The sequence below is a fragment of the Leuciscus leuciscus genome (assembly GCF_965113295.1).
Source record: "Leuciscus leuciscus genome assembly, chromosome: 2".
In the NCBI taxonomy this organism is placed as follows: domain Eukaryota; kingdom Metazoa; phylum Chordata; class Actinopteri; order Cypriniformes; family Leuciscidae; genus Leuciscus; species Leuciscus leuciscus.
The window spans coordinates 38,198,409-38,213,545 of NC_138726.1; the positions used below are offsets into that span (position 1 = coordinate 38,198,409).

General features: G+C 36.7%; 1 protein-coding gene across 12 annotated transcripts in view; it reads right to left on the minus strand.

Annotated features, from left to right (window-relative positions):
* The window catches only part of fhod1 (formin homology 2 domain containing 1), a 48,479-nt gene that overhangs the window by 20,392 nt on the left and 12,950 nt on the right, over positions 1 to 15,137 (minus strand). For all 12 annotated transcript variants that reach the window (XM_082161119.1, XM_082161115.1, XM_082161117.1 and 9 more), the window contains exons 4-9: positions 3,836 to 3,903; positions 2,993 to 3,098; positions 2,543 to 2,637; positions 1,366 to 1,477; positions 573 to 667; positions 291 to 434 (exon numbers count right to left, since the gene is read on the minus strand). In XM_082161119.1, the coding sequence (XP_082017245.1) occupies positions 291 to 434; positions 573 to 667; positions 1,366 to 1,477; positions 2,543 to 2,637; positions 2,993 to 3,098; positions 3,836 to 3,903 (620 nt within the window). The remainder of the gene's footprint in view (positions 1 to 290; positions 435 to 572; positions 668 to 1,365; positions 1,478 to 2,542; positions 2,638 to 2,992; positions 3,099 to 3,835; positions 3,904 to 15,137) is intronic.

A 15,137-nucleotide genomic window follows, 5' to 3' on the forward strand; every position in this document is an offset into this window, starting at 1 on the left:
TTGCTGCTCAAGAAACATTTCTTATTAGTATCAGTGTTGAAAACAGCTGTGCTGGTAACCATAATAGTTTTTTTTAGGAATCTTTGATGAATAGAAAGTTCAAAAGAACAACATTCATTTGAAATGGAATTCTTTTGTAACATTATACTTTACTGTCACTTTTGATCACTTTAATGTCTCCTTGCTGAATAAAAAAAGATGTTCTCTTTAAAAAAAAATTAACAGTAGTGTACGTCTGAGAAAGGTTGAAAGACTCCATATGAAGCGTATGAGGTGCATTGAGAGTTTACTTCATAAATGGTGAACTGCTGTTTAAGGTCACCCTCTGTGCCACTGCTAGCCATGTGTTTCTGGATGATGCCTTCCATTCCTAGCTGCTCCAAACAGTCTGTCATATCATAAAATGAGTCCTGATCTGGAAGCGCTGCCAGAGTCTGAGAGGACAGATTAATACATTCACATCAAGAGCATTGAGGTGCAGCATTGGTAACTGCTGATGTAGATTGAGATATATATATATATATATATATATATATATATATATATATATGAGTATATCCATGTTGTAGTACTTTGTTGATGAGGGTCATGGTGTAGATGAGCAGCTCTGTGTCTGATCCATTCTTCGCAGACAGGATATCTGTTAGGTACGTCCAAGGCTTGACACCTGAAAGAGACAAATTATGCCCTAAGCCCTCTCAAAAATGAACACATACCCACTGTAGTTTATATCAAAATAGTAATAATGGCTCAGCAATAAGGATGGCCCAGGGACAATGTGAGAGGATTTCAGCAAGCTGACAGAACCAAACAGGCCAGTATTGTGGTCTTCCTATATTCAATACATCTTACTTTTTGTCTCACAAACATTGAAAAAATACATTGAAAAAATTGTGTGGACCAAAATATGTTGAATTATCTAGCTGGTAACACAGAGGACTTTGAAAAAATAAATAAAATGTCTTGAGATAGTCTTGGAGGTTTAAGTTGAAATTGCCTACAAATAACACATCTGAAAATGGTTTTGTACTATGTGACTTTGTTTTCCCACAAAAGTATGTATATGAAATCATAGTTGTTATGAAGTGAATTATTAATAAGTTGTTATTATTGTTAATTATTAAAGGGTTTTTTTTTTTTTCTAAAGAAACTTAATGTCTAATGATTTTTTTTTCAGTCACCTACTGAAATACAAAGCCAGTGAAAATGTTAGCAGGGCAGGTTAAAATCTGCGACTGCAAGTTTGGCCAGCAGCAAAAGAAAAAGAAAGAAAAAAAGTCTATGATAACAAACACGAAAAAGGATTTAATGGCCCATGATGGATTCAGAGAATCAGTATTATGAGAGAAGATTTAAATGTTTAACCTCTCTTTCCATCCACAGTGTTGACAGCTTGAATGAGGAGTGGACTGTTGGACTCAGTGTATTCCACAAACACTATCAGCAACTTCAGAGCAGTCTTCACAACCAGCCGAGACTAAAGAGACAGAGAGGCTATAAACAGGCAGCACTTACAGTCCTCATACAGAAGATGGCAGTATCAAACATCAATCTGTTTAATGCAACCAAGAGTGTGTAAGCATGAAATAAATGTGCATCTCCAACATTAATCGAGTTATTTATCTCTAGTGTTTGATATAAAAAACAAAGTCTGTTTCAAGCTTTATTTCTGATAGTTACAAGATTACTCAGTCGTTCTCATCTCATTTCACTTCCTCTTTGATATCACGTGGAAGGACAAAACCTCAAATTGATGCTCAAGATGACTGAATCCATTACGGTAAAAAGCGTACAAATTTCATGTCAACAGGTTCACACTAACTTTACATTAAGAAACTTCCAAAACTATGCATACATATTTTTTAACTTTAATGAGGGAAACTCTAAACATGCCTAAACCTGAAATGGTTGCACAACAGCACCAGCCAGTTTATTGTGCACCATTTTAATATCAAGTAAGCTGTAATAATCATTTCTGTGGTGGATTTGGCAAACTATTCTTCCACAATAGTAATATGTAACTTTAATAATAAGAGGTTAAGGTTGAAAGTGAAGATTGAATAACTTGATTTTGGTCCAGATTCACACCTACATCTCTGCACTAACTTGTACGTTTTAGGCCAACCTTATATTTTTTGCTATTATTACATTGCCTTAGGATGAATTGACTGTTGTGTATTCCTTTTTTGTTTACACATTTGGAAGACTCTTTAATACAAAGCAACTAGGAAACAAACCCATGAGCTTGTTGTACTGCTGCACTGTTTGAGCTATAGAAATGTATTTGTAAATTGTGTTGGATCATTTAGCAGATAAGCATCTGCTCAATAAGTAATCAAGTGGTCAGGAATCAAATGATTATCATATGCTATCAACATCTGCACATTAATCTATTGATTATAAATTGAATGACATGTTGTGGTATTAAAGAGTCAAGCTGCATTTATATGCATAACAAAGCCCTAATGTAACTAATACGGTATTGTGGTCAGTATCTATTTACAGATGCTGTGGTGTGCATGTTTGTGTTGCCATCACTCACCAGGCTGCCACTCAGTGTGTACAGCCACTGTACCGTCTCGTTGTGGTTTACAACACCGTTCATTCCATCCACAAACAGCATGATCTGACTGAGAGCTGGGAACAGGACAGCAGATTTTAGCATACAGCGCCGGCATGCCCTTAAGGATCTAGTGATTTGTCCTAAAGCTTTCCTGTTTGCTGGTCTAATTCCAGCCAGTATAAACTTCCTGTAACAGATGGCCTATTTAGCCAAAAAGTCCTTTGTGCTATTTGAAGTCTTCATGCAAGATGCGTGGTGTACAAGCATAATAAATACAATACATCATATTCTACAATAGGCTGCTTCTTTTAGAAACTCTGGACCGTAATACATACACACATCTAGTGACAGAACCATCAATAACCCTGCTAACATTTTTAATCAGACATGCATGAAGTATTTTGTAGCAATGGTAATAAGAGAACAAACCTCTGAGGATGTAGTTCTGGTAGTTATGATCTGCCTCAGCACCCACTTTAATGAAACATGTCAGACCCTCGGAGAGCACAAACTCTGGAACCAAGTCCTTGTCATCCTGTGCAATATAAAACAGAATTAAATCTGCTTCTGTGTACAACTATGATATACACTACCGTTCAAAAAGTGTGGGGTCAGTAAGATGTTTTTTAAACAAAATTAAATAATTTTATTTAGCAAGGATGCATTAATGTGATAATATTTACATAATAATATTTCACAATGTTAATGTTTTACTGTATTTTCGATCAAATAAAATGTAACCTTGGTGATGAAAAGAGATGCATTTATGTTTACATAAACATGCTTTGACAATGGTATGTTTGTCTGTTTACAACCATGATCATGTGTTTAAAGGTTATAAACTGCATAACTAATAATAAAGAGGACAGAATGCTCTCAAATTACATAAAATCATTAGATGCCCTTTATAAGTACTTTGTGGTATTGTTAAAGGGGTCATCACATGAGAAATCAAATTTGCCTTGATCTTTTGACATATAAAAATGTCTTTGTACCCTTAAATTCTGCAAATAAAAAAAAAAAAAACTATTAAACGTTAAGGTGGATTGTATTAATACTGCGTCGTCCTGTTATGGGATACTTCCTCAGGATTATATTTTCTGCTCAGTTTTCTCACACCTTCAGCTAAATGCGGAAGTGATCACGCATAAAGTCCACTTTCATACATAATGTGGATGAGATCAAGTTATTCAGTTCACTCTTGTAGTCTGTCCAAGCCTAATCCAACTCATTCACATATCACTTTTTCTCATGTATGTTTCATGATCTCACCTGGAAGAGTTGCTTTAAAGAAAACAAGGACCGCCGGAGCTCAGGGCCATGGGAGTTATACAACTTCTCTATATATATGAGAGAGAGAGAGAGAGAGAGAGAGAGAGAGAGAGAGAGAGAGAGAGAGAGAGAGAGAGAGAGAGAGAGAGAGAGAGAGAGAGAGAGAGAGAGAGAGAGAGAGAGAGAGAGAGAGAGAGAGAGAGAGAGAGAGAATAAGTCAATCAACAAAGACAACAACCTGTACCTAAGAGGCAAAGATTGTTATTGCAGTGACATTCTCAAAGAGCACTTTAACACACACCTGAGGATCAGCAATGAAAATGGCCACCTACTGTACTTAATTTAGCCTACCTACTGACATAAAGATTAAAGTCTACAGTATGACTGAGGCATTAGTGTCAACAGCTGGCACTTACCTCACTCAGTCTGTCATTATATCTAGTCATTATTAAGCATCAGATCTTAGGAATTCTCTCACTAGCTTATCATTTTGAGGAATTTAGGAGGAAATGAGAGGTGGTGTCCTTGACTGCCCGTAAACAGTCATTCCAGTCATATAAATGCTTTTCACAACAATATCACTGAATTGACAGGTTAGTCATGACACAAAAATAGATATTCAACTAAAACAATTAAACACACTGAACGTTTGCCTTCTTGATAAGCATTTAAAATTGTTGTCCACTCCCTGACACACCAACTCATTCTTTATTATTACTATTTTACACATTTTGAAGCAAAAGTATAGTAATCAAAACAGTGAAATATCACAAATAGAAGGGAATGTAAATTAAATCAAAAACAATTTTATAATTAATTTTCTTTAAAAGCTGTCATCTTTTGCCTTCTATATTTTTCCAGCCAGCTTCATAAGCAATTCGTTATGTGGGTTAACTTGTCCATCAAAAAGGTGGAAAGGTGGTATTTATATCCAGCTGGTTAGCATGTGAGAACTGAAAGAAATTGGCACAGCAGACACATGATCTTCCTCAATAGCAAACGCAAGCTGATGCACAAACAATGCATGCTACAAACAGCCTTTCATAAATTGACCTGCAGATACACCATCTACACCAATTAATCATTTGGAAAATTTGCAGACACACTTAATAAACAGTCATTCCTCAATGCCTGGGAATAGCATCATTTGTAAACAAGTGTTTGTAATGTTTTCTAAAGCAGCACAACTTTTGAAACTCCCAGTTCAAAGGGTCCAAGACTCAGCAAACAGTGTCTTGCGTCTCTATTTTGTGTAAAGCAGCTTTAAATTCATATTAAACGTATAAAACTCTCAACTTGGCAGATGTCTGGTAAAGCCATGAAGAGTGGTTTCAAGAGAACATTGATACCATCTTGAGTCACAGACTGGTCATGAACAGTGAATATTTGTACATTTTGTGCCCAAGTTAATGTCCCACGAGAATAAAATATTACTGGCCACTTGAACCTTTGATGTAATGTCATGAAGCACGTCAGATGAAGAGCTTCTGGCTTTTAGCAAAAGCATGGGTTTCGAATAATGTTTTGAGGATCTGTTTTGACAACGAAAAGACCAAAAGTCTGTCACTATGATGTGTTCTGTTGTAGTTACTATCCCTGTGTGTGTGTGTGTGTGTGTGTGTGTGTGTGTGTGTGTGTGTGTGTGTGTGTGTGTGTGTGTGTGTGTGTGTGTGTGTGTGTGTGTGTGTGTGTGTGTGTGTGTGTGTGTGTGTGTGTGTGTGTGTGTGTGTGTGTGTGTGTGTGTGTGTGTGTGTTGAGCCAGGCATCTGAGCTCAGTGGTAAAGTCCATGACAGCATGGAGAATGATGCAGTCCATCGCTGACAGCTGCTTGCTACTGATAACGTCACACACACAGTTCAGTGTCTAAAGAACACAGACATTACAGATGGTCCCCAAACACACATCTGCTCACACAACACAAACTGTTCACTTATATATGGCATTTATGAAGAACACATGTAAATGTGATGCTGCTGCTTGGATGGATGTCACAACAACCGGCCAGGAAGTCATATGCCACACACAAAAAAAAGAGAAGAAAGCATGGTTTTACGGAGAAATTGTGGCACACATATTCTCTCAACATCTCACTAAGAAAAACATATACTTTGCACATTCTTCACATGCAAGCATATATCCTTTCAATAAACTATTTTCAACCTCTTATTATACAGGGTAATAGATCTGCCAAAAATTTTGCTGTCAGCAAATGTGGTACCATAAACTTCTCAGTCTAAAACTGTACATCAATGAGGCTGAATATCACAGTAGATTCCCACAGTTGTGTTCATGAGAGAGATGAAGAATGATACAAGAAACGAAGTGAGGGTAGAGGGGCAAAATATTAAGAAATATACAAAACAGGGATATTCTGAAAATAAAAATACACAAACATACCAAAGGATCTGTGTGTTCCTCTGATGCTCTTACATGCAGGGTAAACCAACACAGACTAAAGCAAACAGCTACTGTTAAACCTATTAGATCACATCATGAAACATCACTGAGGGGGAAGTCCAAAACACATGGAGATTTTTTTAGGGACTTCATTAATTTCTTGCATTTCAGAAGTAACTTTTTTGCATTTTAGGCAACAAAACAAACACACACAAAAAACCCTGATGATTGCAAAAATATAAAATGTTCACAAACTGGTTCTTAATCAAGATGAACAGTAATCTATAATTTGTAATTTGTACACTATTGGTTCAAGGACGGATCATTCTAGGTTCGTCTGAGGATAAGCGAGTGACAAAACCAAATATGACAGAGGACACAGAATCCTTGAGAGAAACTGTAACTTGGCACATTCTTCATGTCACACTGAATGAGATTATTCTCTCAAGGCCTCTCCCTCTTTTTATGCATTAACGGGACTGCCCCAACTCAAGACAAGTACAAGATATTTGCAATGTCTCTAACGTTAAACTTTAAGACAAAAATGTAGTGATTTAGTATAACTGATCTTCACACAGCAGAATCAGTTCAAGAACACCATTTAGACAGGGGCTTTGGGATTAAGATATTACAGTCATACCCATACAGCCCAACATATCTAGACAATAACTGTTAAAGGCCATCCTGTCAGTTTACCCAGAGTCAAAGATATGAGATCAGCATTATGGGAAGAATTCCTCCAGACATGTTGTATTAGTGAGGCAGTCCTGCAGCACTGTGACAAAGGAGTCCAGGAGTCAAGCCCATTGTATGAGGGTTTCAGCACAGGAAGCCATTATGGGCCGGAAACGGAAACGTGGGAAGAGTGACAAGGGAAGACAACAGACATCACAAGAGCCTGAAAACACAGAGCACTACTAATTTAGGCCAGTGGGATCAGACATTTACAAAGACAATGACATAAACTGATCATCATTCACAGTGGCCCTGTCCCAAATGGCACACTAAACACTCGCGGTCTTTCTACAAGTCCGCACTATCATGACATAACGCCACTTTGACTGTCGGCAGACTCGGCACCCTGGGAAACCCTACTTAAGTAAGTAGTTAGTAAGTAGTAAGTCAGTCCCCATGGACTTAACGGACACGCGCACGCAGCAGCCATTGTAAGTCCACAAGACTGAAAGCGAATAAGTGTGCCATTTGGGACAGGGCCAGTGTCTACACTGAAAGCACTAATGCTGCACGTCACCTCAATATTAGATCCTCAATAATGGTCCAATCAGCTGGAAATCGAGGCTAGATAAAAGCAAAAGAGGTTTTTCATTTTTTACTACTTTATTTTACAATAAAAATTCCGTAGTATTTTAGAAGAGCAAGAAACCATTTTCAGCACGTTTTTCCTAACAAATAAAGTTCAACAAAATAGAACAATTGCAAATAAAATGAAGGTCAGTATGATTTAAGAAATTACTACTTGAGCAAGGACACATTGATCGATCAAATGTAAACAGTAAAGATATTTATAAATGTAACAAAAGATTTACGTTTCAAATAAATTCTGTTCTTTTGAACTTTATATTCATAAAAAATGTATCCAAAAAAAAAAAAAAATTTGCACAACTGTTTTCAACACTGATAAGATTTTTTTTTTTGCACCAATTCAACTTATTAGAATGATTTGAAGGATCATGTGACACTGAAGAGGAAGTTTTTGCCATCACAGGAATATATTCAATTTTTTTTAAAGAAATTAGTTATTGGTAAATATCACTGTTTTTACTGTATTTTGATCAACATAAATGCAGCCTTGGTGAGCATAAGATACTTATTTTTCCAAAAATAAAAACCACCATATTACATAAACACTACTAAACAAGCATGCACGGATTGCACGTTTTGGTTCCCTCGATTGGGCAATCAGAGGAAAACAATCAGATAGGGAGAGCATCATGCAAATACATCATATGGACCACGTTGGCTTCCACAGAAGGGCCAACATTCATAGAAACTTCAGCATTCTAGTTTTGCTATATTAATTATCTTTTCAAATCAGGCTAAGCACTTGTTAAACACGAAGATCAACCTCAATAATATGAATGTAGCATAACAAAATGTTCCCAACAGGTTACTGAAGGCTTGACATTTGAATGAAGACAAACCACTGCAGCATTTCTTGCCAAACACACCAGTGCTATTCTCAGTGGCAGTCTTGCAAGACTATGGAAATAATCTTCTGCCTCAGTTAACCCCCATTCATATGTTTTCTCAGGGCCTGCTCCTCTGAAAGTTGATATGTTGTGAGCGGTGGTTCCTTATACTGCTCTATTCCAGAATAGAAAGTGATGTAGGCATCCAAACAGGATGTTTTTAAAGCAACAGACACAAAGATGCTACATATTCAGTCTTAGTTACCGTGAAGATCATGTATTATAACATCAGTGGGAGTGTAAACTAAACCTAAACATCTGAAAAGGCTTCCATCCCAGGGCAGGTCAAAGTTTAACACAGCAGGTCAAAACAATGGCAGTACAGAAACTCTCTGTTTGACCGGTTTACACATGCCATCCTGACTGCACTTAACCAAATAAACTTCTGCTGCATGTCCATATGAACAAAAGAATTGCACATTGACTAAAAAAATGACAGGGGTGAAGGTTACCAATGGAGAGTTTAATGAGCCCGTGAAGACCAGTTAAGAGTCCCTTTTAGCAGTGCCACAACAAAAGGTCGTAGGTTAGACATTTAGGGACTGTTTACACTATGATGTTTTCAACTAAAAAAGTCGTTAATTTACTCGACTACAGCGTTTTGGTGGCCTGAAAACGGGTATCAAAGTGCAAGTTTTTGAAATCTCCGTGTAAACTACAAAAACGTGAATCTGTGAAAACGGTGACGTCATGCACATACGCATTACGTGTTTAGTTTGGGGGGGGGGTGCATACGGACATCACAAGTGATATTAAGAATTACACAAAATCAACACGATATAACATTCGGTCTTCATGAAACATTAAAGCTTCCTTACAAAAGATTCAAGAATGATATGTTTTTGAAGACTTTGACATTTTCTTAAAGGGATATTCCACCGTTTTTTCATATTAAAATATGTTATTCCCTAAGACGAGTTGATACATACCTCTCTCATCTCAGTGCGTGCACTCAATCGCTCTGGCGCGCGGTGACACTTTGATAGCACTTAGCTTAGCCCAGTATATTTAATGGTATCTAACAGCAATGAATTTAGAAGTGTACAAAAACACATCAACGTTTTCCCTATTTAAAAACAGTTACACGAGTGGTTATACGACCAAGTATGGTGACACAAAATAAAACGTGGCGCTTTTCTAAGCGGGTTAAAAAGGATAACTATAATGTATGGCGGAATAGCACTTTTGGGAATACTTCGACTCGGCGCAGTAAAAAGTCACGCCTGATCCTCTTCCCACTATTGACAGAAGACACCGCGCACCAGAGCGATTGAGTGCACGCACTGAGATGAGAGAGGTATGCATCAACTCATCTTAGTTAAGGGAATAACAGTTTAATATGAAAAAACGGTGGAGTATCCCTAAAGGAATTAAGAAGGGACTTTATATCAAAGGAGAACATTCTAAAATTGGGATTACAGTGTTCTGGCTTTGTGAAGATGAAATTTACCCAGAAGACAAAAGTCTGTAATAAAAGAATGTGTATGTGCGCGTAGTCTTACAGTACTTCCCAAAGTGACAGCGCCAACTACTTGTCTGACATGCATAATGCAGCGTTTTTAGTCGTTTTCACAGATCCGTGTGAACGGGGATCGTTTTGATAACTTTGTCATCTGTACAAAGACAAAAAATTCCAGTTTTTAGCACATCCTTGTCGTGTAATAGCTTTTTGCCCTTAATAGCTTTTGGTTACCTGATCGCAGTCCATTTAAAAGACAGAACCTGTACAGCCTTATAAGGGCAAACTAGAAAAACACACTTTCTCTTTTCTGATCTGCATCAGTAGAAAACATGCATATACAGAGCACATTGCCAAAAAGAGTAATCTAAATTATTCCCAGAATCTACGACCATGCTCAAGACATCATCAGCAGTAAATGAGACCACAAAAGCAAATTATGCATAGTTTAACAAGAGACATCTGCTACAGTACAAACTAAATTCATTAAACTTGAAAATGTAGTGCTTAATAGTTACTGATCCCTGACTATTACAATGATTCCTAAACTGGGAAAGTTTACTATTATTAAAATGTGACTGGCATACTAAATTATAGACTTTTACCCAGCTGATTCAACTGTCACATTATCAACATCATGTGTTAAGCTTAGAGCTCTGTAAATAAATATTTTGCGCATTGCCCTCTTTGTCCACCAGCCAAAGAACTGTGCTGTTGTTGGGTATCTGTGTCCACTTAAGTTCACATGGACAGATCTTTATCACTCACTGCCTTCTGTGACTTCAAACCCCACTTATTGCAGTAGGGATCTTGGCCTCTGTTATAAGAGCAACAATGTGCATGCCCTAAATCCAGTGGATGAAACGCTAATGGCTTAAAACTGACGCCAGGTGTGATCAGACATAAAAACACACAGGAAAGGTCATGAGAGTAACCACTAACTAGTATATATATATAGAGAGCGGGATAGTCTGAGGACTAAATATTTCGTTGTGTCCATAATGTTCTCATCTCTTTAAAATAACACGGCACATGTTCAACTAATAAAAAGCCCTATTTACAGAACTTATTTGGTCAAAGGGCTGCTGTGAATGTTGAGCCAAGAGCACCACAGCATGAAATAATTCTGTCACTGCTGCCAATACATTGGTGATAAGGATTGACCCCATTAATGAACTTGTGACACCAGCCAAGTGTGCCTGGCACCTTACACAAAGCGAGAGGGTGGAAATAAAAGGCACAAATATTCTTATACTGACTGAAGATAAGCTTAAACACTGTTAAATGTTTTTCAATTTGACATGATTTGCTTAATGGTTCCATGTTTGCAGACTTTACTTAGCATGCAAACATAATAGTTTACATTTACATTTATTTATGCATTGGCAGACATTTTATCCAAAGCGACTTGCTTCAGCTTTAGGCAGTTTCCCTGGCAATCTAACCATTTATCTTGGTGTTTTGCAAGCTACATCTACAATTCATTTTTCACAAACAAAGATAAATATTAATTGAAATAACCACAAAACTGAATTATACATACTGAGTATCCATACTGTCTAAATGGAAATGCATGATATGCACATGAACTCTCTACATCTGCATAAACATGTGCTAGCCTGAGGTGGATGTTCTGGAGTTTCACACAAGTCAAAATCTGCATATAATAGAAAGACTCTTTCTGCAAAAACACTGTTTTGACCATTTGGGCATGTGTTTCCTCACATCAAAGACGTGATGGAGGAAAATTGTAGCTCCATGACAATTTAGGAGATCTCCCTCAAGTGCATATTAACAGTTGTAAATTCACATCGTTTCACGTTATCTAAAGTAAATTATTCAAACCAACCAACCAATAAACAATCAAACAAAGAAACAAATAAATATTGTGATATATTCAATATTCATAGATCAGGGATTCCAAAAACTTGGGTTTGTGACTTTTTAAAAAGCTAGTAATTACATCATAAAAAATTTACAATTTAAATGAATAAATCATTTTTAAATAAAAACAAAATTAAAAATTAAAAAGATTAAATATTTTAAAAACTAAACATGTGAATGTGATATTAAATTAAATATTAACTTAAAATCTCATGGGGTAAATATTTTAAGTCAAAGAGCGCTGACAAAAAGTTTGGGAAATCCCTGGTACCGTTGGACAAATACATGTAAACTCTGACATACACAGATGCAGGATATCCTGGGCTAATGACTCATAGTACATCCACCGGACTCCTGCCAAATCCTGATCCAGATTTGACACCAGCTCACAAAAAAATATCATGACACCAGTATTATGGAAGAATTTCACTAGGTATGAAGCTTGTGATCTAAATGAGTAACCAAGGGTATGAGGAGTCCCCAGAGAGATGCCAACACAGTAATGTGAAATGCTTCAGGGGTGAGTGTGATGCTTTAGATAGAGTCTAGCAATAGGATGAGGAACACAAGGCAAGAAAATATGTCACAGAGAGAGATCAAGCTTTAATGGTCATAAACAGAGGGAGCATTGGGGAGCTAAAATTGGATTTGCAGTATCATGGAAAAATGTTCCAGAGTTTTGCAGACTTAGGTAACCCACAGTACATGTATTGGCACATTAGCTTCTGATTAGCCTGAAAGAAAAAAATTTGAATCTGGAACATGGAGTACTTGCAGGCATACAGCATAGTATCTCTACACAGAAACATTTTATAAACAGACTCCAAAAGGATGCCTGCGGGTCCGGCTAAACCACCCTCATATCCCGGTGGACCAAACAATTGCAAGCCATGCTTAGAAAACCAGTTCAGAGCAATGGAGGAGGTGGGGGTGTACGAGTCTGGGGTGGATAACATTTCGATTTAACCCCCCCCAAAAAGATTATTTTTCTCATCCAGTTGTAACTACTTACATTAGTTTTGAAAAAAGAAATATATCCATTTATGAACTGCTACATTGAAGTCAGTTCAATGGAAAGGACATTTGGAAAAGATGTCAATGAAACTTATAAGCGCTCCAGATTATAACCTTTTCTTTCAGAGCACACAATATGAGAGCCAACAAGTCTGAACAAGAGGAGCACACATGCAGAAATCAGAGACAGGCTTACAGTTTGCCTTTGATATCAGGGTTCCCACACCTTTTGACAAAAATCATTTATTCGTCCTCATTCTTTAAAAGATATTTTAAAAAAAAATGTTTTAACCATTTTTAATCCATTTAATATCCATTACGTCCAGCACAAAAATGGACCCCACTGACATTTTTGGGTTCACTACTTCTAAAAAGATGTCGATTCCATAAAGATTGAACTAATTTCCATGACCTTTCCAGGTCTGGGATGTCCCTGATAATTCCAGGTTTCCCATGACTGCAGTATGGAGACACAGGGATTTGAAGCAGATCAGCCAACAACAGTTTAGTTAGATCTAGAAGTTACTGTGCTTCTTCCATCTACAGCTTAAATATTTAACTCTCTCCAGCTCACACAAAACGAGATTTTATAGGTATTTAAGTGGGTAAAGAGTGTGCAGGGTGGCATCAAATTAAAAGTAAACACAGCTGTCCTGTTTTGGCACAATGTAGTACATGTCAAGGTTTGAAACAGCACTTGAAGTGATTAAATAAAATGTTTACTTGAATATGAACATGACCTGTGGGTCATGTTCACGTGTCTGTGCAAGGGAGAGGGGCCTGTAGAGGTGTTAGAGAATGAATGCTAATGACGGACGTATGGTTGGCTTTGCTCAAATTTGAACAGTATGTGCTGCTGACCAGCCTCACATAAACAGAGTAAGAAATAGAAGCCTGAGGCCTTAGGGATGACCTATCTGCAGCATGGCATTTCCTGTTGCCCAATTTAAATGACACTGTTCCTCCTACAGATGATTACTTGGGAAACACTTAAAAAACACCACAGCCCTTTTCTGAGCTTACGGCTATACAGGAGCTTTATCAAAAGAGATTATTCTGAACGATTTGAATTAAATTAAAAGTAAAGCACATGAAACTAATTGTTGTTTTTATTTGGATGGACATCACAATCTATTATTTGGCAATGTATTGTTGCTTCAATATTACACATGCAGTTTATCAAGCACTAAAGAAACTGCATGTATTACATATATCTGCATATTTTGTCTGAAACCAGAAATCCAAAAAGGGCTATTTAAAGCAGTACCAACCTTTTTTTTTTCTTTTTCTTTTTTTATCCACAGCAATATAATAAGGCCCTATGACTTTTCCATTTTTTTCCCCCATGATTGATACGGATTAAGAATACATTTATAATATGTTTTTTTAAATACTATTTACTCACAACTTCTACTCGATAAAATATTTTAAAGATGGCATAACTGAAAAAAAAATATAATCAATATAAAATGCCCATTGATGTATAAGACTTAATTTACATGACTTTCCGAGGTCTAGATATCACACTTAAATATCCAGGTATTTCAATACAGTGAGAATCCGATTTAAAAAAAACAAAAAACAAAAACAGTTGTAATGGTGAATTAACATGAGAAATATAGATTTTTTGTTGTTGTTTTGGCTCAATTTTAATGCTCATTTAGTCCCATTTTAAATAATTGTAATTAATCTTTAGGCCACCTTAAAAGTTTGTCCCATTTTTCTTTTCTTTTTTTTAACAAGTTGAGAACCACTGACCCCAAAGCTAATGCAGATGAAAAAATGTTGTTATACAATTTGTACAAAAGGGCGCAAACTGTGACCATTACCGTACTCTCCAGCTCAAAACTGAATCCCTTCCGTCTTTAAAAATGACAAAACTTGATGTACGGCATACAATAATATGATATTTTAATTTATCCAGCTGCAGAAAGTTTAAATATGGCAAGAACCTGAAAGCTGAGGGTTCTGAGAAAAGCTTTGAACTTTTACTAGCAGACAAAAAACAAAACAAAAAAAAAACCTTGATTGAGTACATATGATGAATTACATTGTTTTGTGAGAACCTGTGCAAAGTGCTATTTCTTTCTTTCCACTTACAACATTTGAATTCCTCTTTAGAGGGAAGTATTTCATGATTCAAACATGACTATTATATGCAGGATGCAGCATCAGCATATTTCTAAACCAACAGGAAAACAGAGGGAGATAAAGGCTGTCTTCGCCCCCCACCCCCACAATCTTTGTGTCTGTTTAATAAAGGAGCAGAAGCACTTATTTGAGCCACAATGACCACATTAGATATTGATGAGCCTCTGTGGAGTTATAAATCTGAAT